The sequence below is a fragment of the Coregonus lavaretus genome (genome assembly GCF_964263955.1).
Source record: "Coregonus lavaretus genome assembly, chromosome: 30".
NCBI lineage: Eukaryota > Metazoa > Chordata > Actinopteri > Salmoniformes > Salmonidae > Coregonus > Coregonus lavaretus.
The window spans coordinates 39,213,867-39,222,788 of NC_140017.1; the positions used below are offsets into that span (position 1 = coordinate 39,213,867).

Below are 8,922 nucleotides of genomic sequence, written 5' to 3' on the forward strand. Positions count from 1 at the left end.
TTGGCCAGTTAGAAGCGCATGCTTTCAGCAAGGAAACACTACTCTATTACATGTTAGTACTGTTTCACTATCTCACTTTAAATCAAACTTTACTGGTCACCATGTAATGTTATTGAAAACATAGAATTATATATAGAATAATTAACGAAAAATACATAATACATACATATTTTTTATTTGTTTTTAATGCTTTTAGATCACACGTTATTTCACACTTTACAGAAGTTAGAGGGATCAAAATAAATAATAATTGAAAGCAATGATTCATAATTTAATAGGATATCTTTGATTGAAGACATGTAGCCCACATCTACTGGCCATTTGTCCACTAGTTCACTCCAAGGTTTAAGAGACCAGAGTGTCCACTAGTTCACTTCCTGGTGTGAGAGACCAGAGTGTCCACTAGTTCACTTCATGGTGTGAGAGACCAGAGTGTCCCCTAGTTCACTTCATGGTGTGAGAGACCAGGACATGCATACAGTTTAAAATCAAATCAAATGTTATTTGTCACATTTGCCGACTACAACGGGTATAGAAGACTGCACAGGGAAATGCAGACATGCATACACAGTTTGTCATTGTAGTCATTTTCCACATGTTTACTCTGGCCCTCTCTGGTAGTTATTTGTGGAGGCCTACGCATGCAAGTTTCTCCAAGACATTAGACCCTAGGCCCTATTTACAGCCCAGACTATAAAATCACAAAGAATATACAAGTTGCAGCCAATGATCTAACAGCACCTGTTTTTATGTATATATTTTTTTTTCCTTCCCAGTTTCATGATTTCCAATTGGTGGTTACAGTCTTGTCCCCATCGCTACAACTCCCGTACGGACTCTGGAGAGCCAAAGGTCGAGAGCCGTGCATCCTCCAAAAACACGACCCCGCCAAGCTGCACTGCTTCTTGACACACTGCTCACTTCACCCGGAAGCCAGCCGCACCAACGTGTCGGAGGAAACACCATACAGCTGGCGACCGTAGTCAGCGCCACAAGGAGTCGCTAGAGCGCGATGAGACAAGGACATCCCGGGCCGGCCAAACCCTCCCCTAACCCGGACAACGCTGGGCCAATTGTGCGCCGCCTCATGGGTCTCCCGGTCCCGACACAGCCTGGGATCGAACCCGTGTCTGTAGTGACGCCTCAAACACTGCGATGCTGTGCCTTAGACCGCTGCGCCACCCGGGACGCCCCTGTTTGGATATTTTTTACTGGTTGCAGAGAAAAGAGGCACCGATACACATCCTCCAGCCTCTCCCTCAGAGAGGAGAGAAAAATAGAAATTGAGTGAGTGATATCATTTCAGACCCACATGGTCAGAGAGTATCATCAAAACATGTGTTGTGTCATTATGTAACCATCCCAGGAGCCCACCCCCCTCTCTCTGCGGGGCCCCATATCCTTCCATCTCGCCTGAACACCTCAGCAGGAACAGCAACAGATCAATCAGCGCTGGCTAATTGATAGCAGCTGGGCGGCAGCGTCCAAGTGGAAAAGGGCTGACATTCTAGTTTGTTTTTGCAGGGACATCCAGGCGTGTTAATATGGTACAGGTGTCTTAGAGCTCCAGAAGAGGAGAGTTTAACGATCCAATGACAGCCTGTCACATCAGAGAGCCCTGGCCTCTCTCATCACTCTGGCCTCTCTCATCACTCTGGCCTCTCTCATCACTCTGGCCTCTCTCATCACTCTGGCCTCTCTCATCACTCTGGCCTCTCTCATCACTCTGGTCTCTCTCATCACTCTGGCCTCTCTCATCACTCTGGCCTCTCTCATCACTCTGGCCTCTCTCATCACTCTGGCCTCTCTCATCACTCTGGCCTGTGTTAGCCTGCAGGGCTACAGCCTATACAGCCTGGCCAGTCCTCCAGTGACCGAGCCTCTCTCTGCTCCTCTCTCCCTGTTAGAGGGCTCTGTGAGAGAGCTGGGCGAAGGTACTACTATGTTTTAAATCAGGGGCTAGGGGCGAGGAGGCAGACAGGGGTGGATTTCTGACTGAGCAGTGAAAGAGGAGGAGAAGAAAAGTTTGTGGGCCTGCAGTGAGAGAGCTTTTCTTTTTTGATACATTTTATTAGGATACCTGTCAAACACTACAAAGAGCTGACAGAGGTATAAGAGGACAAGCTGAGTGAGGATCAATGTAAAGATGGAGGATCTTTCATTACAATAACTGGCTCTGAGGAGGCAAAACAACACACTCCTGTGGTCAATAAAGATGAGTTTCTTGGTGGTTTCCTATTTGGACATCATGTGTTTCTTGGTGGTTTCCTATTTGGACATCATGTGTTTCTTGGTGTTTCTCTCTGGTCTCAGGAGGATGATGAAACACTTTGGAGCAAACAGACAGAACAGCAGCCCAAAGCTGGAAGCTAAGATGGCGAATATCTCCACAGCTACAGTGTACTTCCCAGGAGAGCTGACGTAGGCTGGGATGAAGGAGATCCACACGGCACAGAAGATCAGCATGCTGAAGGTGATGAACTTGGCCTCGTTGAAGTTGTCAGGGAGTTTCCTGGCCAGGAAGGCTAAGAGGAGACAGAGGGAGGCCAGCAAGCCGATGTACCCCAGCACCAGAGAGAAACCGACCACAGAGCCCACTTCACACTCCAGGACCACCCTGGGCCCCCGACCCTCTCTGCCGCCCCTCTCAGCCGGCCGGGGTGGAGCTAGGTACAGCCACAGCACACAGATCAGCACCTGTGGAAGGGAAAGGAGTTGGAAGGAAAAAGCAAGCACAGTTACCATGACAACATATAATATGGCCAGTGAAGGAAATAATTCAATTCCAATAGAATATAGTAAAAACTAGATGTTCACCTGGATGAGTGTGCAGAGGGAAATACCCATCCTCTGCTGGGCGGGGCTGAAGTATCTCATCAGGTTCTCTCCAGGCAGAGAGGCCCTGAAGGCCACCAGCACCACCACAGTCCTGCTGAGCAGACAGGAGATGCACAACACAAAGCTTATACCAAACAGGGTGTGTCTCAGCATGCACGTCCACGGCTTTGGCCGGCCAATGAAAACCAGCGCACACAGGAAGCAGAGCTTGAGTGACAACAGGAGCAGGAAGCTGAGCTCAGAGTTGTTGGCTTTCACCTGAAACGAGATAGAGAATGATAATTTAGACTGAATCATCAATCTCATCCTTATATGACACAAACTGACTTCTGTCCAGTGCCTTTATATATGACCATATGCATAGAAATATAATGATTAGAACGGGCTTGGAACCTCAAACCCTGGCAATTTGACTAGTAAACTCATTGGTACACTCAGAATGGCTGCCTGGTATTGTGATGCAATTATTTCCATGGTAATTTTGAATATTCTATCAACTGATACTCAGAGTCGATATTCACGCAATAATAAGGAATTGCCCTCGACCACGCCCACAAATTGGGGAAAACAAACATTCGTTCCTATTGACCCCCAATGTAAAAGAGCCAACTTCAACTTCATGTTTTGTTATACAGAAATAAAAAAAACGTGCCGAAAAGCTATTGTGTTGTTCCATGTACACACATCCAGGTCAACAATCCCAACATATCGTTCGCAATGCTCCCACGTAGGGAAATAGAGCCTGCGAGAAGAGCCGCTTAGCTTCAGGCTATTCGCCATGGGAGAGTGGGAAATGTGGGGACCCGGTGTCCAAGAAGGCTAAATATAGCTATTTGTGTGAAAAACATTTTATCACAGGTTAAGACATTTAACTTGTTTAGTCTGTTTGTAACTCCACTCACTACTTGTAGCTGTATAGTCTGTTTGTAACTCCACTCACTACTTGTAGCTGTATAGTCTGTTTGTAACCCCACTCACTACTTGTAGCTGTACAGTTGGTTTGTAACTCCACTCACTACTTGTAGCTGTATAGTCTTTTTGTAACTCCACTCACTACTTGTAGCTGTATAGTCTGTTTGTAACTTTACTCACTACTTGTAGCTGTATAGTCTGTTTGTAACTCCACTCACTACTTGTAGCTGTATAGTCTGTTTGTAACTCCACTCACTACTTGTAGCTGTATAGTCTGTTTGTAACTTTACTCACTACTTGTAGCTGTATAGTCTGTTTGTAACTCCACTCACTACTTGTAGCTGTATAGTCTGTTTGTAACCCCACTCACTACTTGTAGCTGTATAGTCTGTTTGTAACCCCACTCACTACTTGTAGCTGTATAGTCTGTTTGTAACTCCACTCCCTACTTGTAGCTGTATAGTCTGTTTGTTTGTGTTGTTGGTCTTGACTAGCTTAATGTTCCTGTCATTAGCTAGCACTCACTCACGTGGCTGCTATCACCGTCATGAAAAGGGGCATGAGGGAAGCCCTACAATATTACATTTTCTGAAGTAGTGAGAATACTCTGGTGTATGCAATTTTGAAAAGTAATTTTTAGACATGTTGTACTTTTCTTAAATGTAGTTTTGTAATTGACTAAAACATGCAGACAACAAGAAAATTGCGTTTGAAAAAGTTCAACTATTTGTTGTGAGCCAATGGGTAACCTAGGTGACCACAGGTTGTTTTCCCCACAGGCAGGCGGGGTCGCGACGTTCTAACTAATACCGACAGGGACTATGCTGGATTACCATGGTAATGTAGAATGTTCATTCAAATGATACCAACTGATGTGGCTCATGCAATGGAATGTATTTTCTGCTATGTCAGTTGTGTTGACTCAACAAATCATAGCACAGATTGAAAGGTACACTTCCTGCTGTCACGGAATCAGCCGAGGCTGCTCCTCCTCCTTGCTCGGGCAGGCTTCGGCGTTCGTCGTCCCCGGAGTACTAGCTGCCACCGATCTATGTTTCTGTGTTTGACTTGTTTTGTCTTGATTGTGTACACCTGTTTCCTATTATGTTGTATTGTATTCCCTATATAACCCTCTGTCGTTCATTGTGTGTTGTGTGTGATTGTTCTTGTCATTTTCGGCAGTTGCTAGTGTGCGGGTATTCCCCTCCCTGTTTGGAGGTGGTTTTGTATTTCTGGTTACTTTGTTAGTAAAGTATTGTTTCCAGTAGCTCGTTGTCCTGCGTTTGACTTCGCCTACCGCATTCACGTCGCACTTTGACACCTGCTTTTACTATTTTTTTACATTTTTAGTCATTTAGCAGACGCTCTTATCCAGAGCGACTTACAGGAGCAATTAGGGTTAAGTGCCTTGCTCAATGGCACATCGACAGATTTTTTAACCTAGTCGGCTCGGGGATTAGAACCAGCGACCTTTCGGTTACTGGCACAACGCTCTTACCCACTAAGCTACCTGCCACCCTACTTCCTGGCATCGGTACACTCAAAATGTCTGCCAGTCCACCCATTATGCCATCATTGACTTGAATGGGGACTCCCATTCTACTCATTCTATTTCTATGATCATATGATTCAACTCACCAGGGGCGTATGGCGGTGGTATAAGAAGGTGGCCAGGGCACCAGCTGTGAGAGTTACCCCGGAAACTGAGATGACGGACAGGATGACGCCCATTGTGTCATTGTAGGAGAGGAAGTCCACCAGCTGGGGGACGCAGGCCGTACGATCAGGGTTGGACCAGAACCGCTCTGGACACCTGCTACACTCAACTGACCCTGACAGAGAAGGAAGAGAAATCAAGAGTCCGAATCAGGACCAGTCAGGATCAGGACCAGTCAGGATCAGGACTAGTCTGGATCAGGACCAGTCAGAATCAGGACCAGTCAGGATCAGGACCAGTCAGAATCAGGACCAGTCAGGATCAGGACCAGTCAGGATCAGGACCAGTCAGAATCAGGACCAGTCAGAATCAGGACCAGTCAGGATTAGGACTAATCAGGGTCAGGATCAGGACCAGTCAGGATCAGGACCAGTCAGGAATGAGGCAAAATATGAATTGGAATGAGAAAAGTTGATAGACTACCAGTTGTGTTGCTGATCTCTCCCTCAGCGCAGGACACACAGTCAAAGCAGCACACAGGCCTCCCCTTCTGCACCACATGCCTGGTACCAGGGGGACAGGCAGCACTGCATATAGACACAGGGACCTACCAGAGGGTGGGGAAGACGCAGTCACCATCATCATCATCATCATCATCATCATTATTACACACACACAGGCAGGTTCGCTATGTGAGGAATCTGACCACACAAATATCTTAAAGGGGAAATAAATAAAAATAAATAAAAAACTGAGCTTTCTGTCTGAGCTACCATTCAGTAGCATGTTGATGACAGAGCTTTCTGTCTGAGCTAACATTCTCCTGTTATGTGGTATTTTTGGCTGTCTTTCTCTTTGCTGTATGTCTGCCTCAGGGTGAGAAACTAAACAAGTCTCTCTCTCACACACACATACACACGCATGCACATACACATGCACATACACACACACACACACACACACACACACACACACACACACACACACACACACACACACACACACACACACACACACACACAAACACACACACACACTCCTCTCTGCCTCAGAGAAACCAAGCTAAATGGTTCTCACCTCATCTCCGCTGCCCCCACCCCACACCACTTTCTCCATATTGATGTGAAACTGGTCGTCCGCTCCCACTGAAGACAGAAAATGGCCGACCTGGACAAACTCTGCTGTCCCCTTAGGGGTCACATGCCAGTTGATGATGTCATAAGAGCCAGGCGGATCACCATTCATGTCGAAGTGGAACGAATCCCCCACAGGAGTACTGAAGTTCACTCCCCTCAGATAATGAACAATCTCAAAGAGAAAATTAAATTGAAACAGGATTAAGAGTTAGAAACAATTGACTTTAGTACTCAAACCTTACAAAGTGTTTCCACTGTATCGTCACTGGAAACATTTGTGTTGTTAACTTGAAAACAGAACCACATGGTATTGTCACCTGGCTGGGCTGAAGCTTCCAGATATCAGGGCACTGTCCACCATTAAAGGGTCCCTCCCCTGGTCGACAGGCCAACATGTCCTGTATGGCATGGGCGATGGCGTATACAGCCTTGTACACATTATAGCTGGCTCTCAGCTGAGACACGTCAGCATACTGGCTCTCCCCCTCACCTAGGATTGACACTTTATTTTACCAAGAAAACATCGGGAATGGATCAGGACACAAAAACAGAGCATTAGTTGTAAACTCTCCCTCACCTATGACCTCTGAACCAGTACACTGTCTCCTGGACGACTGGGTCATGCTGAGGTCAACCCCCAGAGAACACCCAAACATCTCCTCCCACAATTCCCTCAGGAATGGGTCGGACTTCTGGTAGTCCCCATCAGGTCGGAGGCGTGTTAGGAAAGGTCCCAGGCTGGGAATTATAGCTTTCTTCAGGGCAAATCCGATGGTGCCGGAAAGAGATGGCAGGTTTTTAGGGGAGGAGAGAGTAGAGTAGGTTACCCAGGCCTCTGAGGCGATCCACTGCCTGTCTGTTATGTTCTGACGGACAACCTCTTCCAACAGGGCCTGGAGAATGACGTGGTTAAAAAGATCAAGATAGTCAAGTTGAAATACATGATTATCAATTTGAAAATATTTGTGTCTATAAAGGGCATCAAGACATGGTAGGACAAAAACACTCTGCTACAGCTGTGTAATAAAATAATTAACAATACTCTGACCAGTAACTGCTTACCCGTGCATCCTGTGAGATAGCGAATGTCACGACCACTCTGGCAGTAGATCCTCTGATGGTGTCCACGATGTGCCTGATCCGTCTCTGAGATGGTACCTTGGGGATGACCATCAGTGAGAGAGAGAGAGGGAAGAGAGTCAGAGGAAATCAGAGAGAGAGTTTCTATTTTAGATTAGAAGAGAGGGGGAGGCAGATTAAAAGAGAGAGAGAAAGAGAGAGTCTATTGTCAGATCGTCAGAGTGAGGTCGTACCTTGGGGATGACCTCCGAGTAGGCGACACACACCCCAGACCCCTGGAGCTCTTGGAGAAGCATCTGAACCCCAAACTTGCCATAGTCATCATCCCCAGACACCAGCCCCACCCACACCCAGCCCAGCAGACGCAGCAGCCTGGCCATGCCCCGAGCCTGGAAGGCATCGCTGGGTATCGTACGGAAGAACGACGGGTACCTCCAGGTGTCACTCAAACACGCACAGGAGGCATAATAGCTCACCTTGGAAAGAACAGAGAGAGAGAGTCAGGGAGAATTCTCATTTGTAAGACACAGAGAGCAGATGGAGAGGGGAAAGTGAACATTACAGACAGAGAGTCATCTAGATAGATATTGAAATGTATATGTAAGAGAGTCATCATCCCTTTCCATCACAGTCTGTAATCCAACCCCATGCCTCACCATGGGTAAATCAAACGGCCCGAGGGTGTGTGCCACCACGATGGAGGCTGAGGAGCGGGCATCACCGATGATGACGGGCACCTCAGGGGTTGCTCCACACTCTGTGCCCGCTACGGAGGTCTCCTGGCCGGTCACCATGGCTAGGGCTGCCCCCAGAGTGGTACTCTCTGCCAGGCATGTGTCAGCAGCCAGGAACCCCAGGGTGAGGTTAGGCAGGAGGGCTGGGTCACGGTTGATCTCCTCCACCGCAAAGATCATAGTCTGGAGCCAGCGGTAAGCACGCTGGTAGAAACTGACAGATGGAGGAAAGGAAGAGACAGGGAGAGAGGAGGTAACTGAATACACTTTACACTTTACACAAGTGAAAATAGTGACACAAAGCTGTCATCACACAATACTTGGGAGTTGCGTACATTGTACATATCGCATTTCCCTCAATACTCCTGAACTCCTGCTCTGGTAGAGGGGCTTCCACATGGACGGGGAACAGGCCCCCAATGACCACATCTCCTGCCTGATAAACACTGCCCGAGATGGGCTTAGCCATCAGCCGACAGGCCCCCCCTCCACCTCCAGACTGACCCCAGACAGACCCAGGGGCAGGGAGGCAGCAGAGCAGCCACAGCCAGCACCAGAGGCACAT

The 8,922-nt window shown here is 47.5% G+C and overlaps 1 protein-coding gene across 1 annotated transcript; it reads right to left on the minus strand.

Moving 5' to 3' along the window:
* Positions 1-2,268: 2,268 nt before the first annotated feature.
* LOC311105926 (extracellular calcium-sensing receptor-like) lies at positions 2,269-8,922 on the minus strand (the record flags this gene model as incomplete). Its single annotated transcript, XM_084148162.1, has 11 exons — positions 2,269-2,697; positions 2,818-3,096; positions 5,389-5,582; positions 5,891-6,014; positions 6,485-6,715; positions 6,861-7,033; positions 7,121-7,436; positions 7,606-7,701; positions 7,857-8,099; positions 8,280-8,571; positions 8,693-8,922. 11 exons carry the CDS (start codon positions 8,920-8,922, stop codon positions 2,269-2,271), a joined length of 2,607 nt encoding a protein of 868 aa, XP_084004288.1.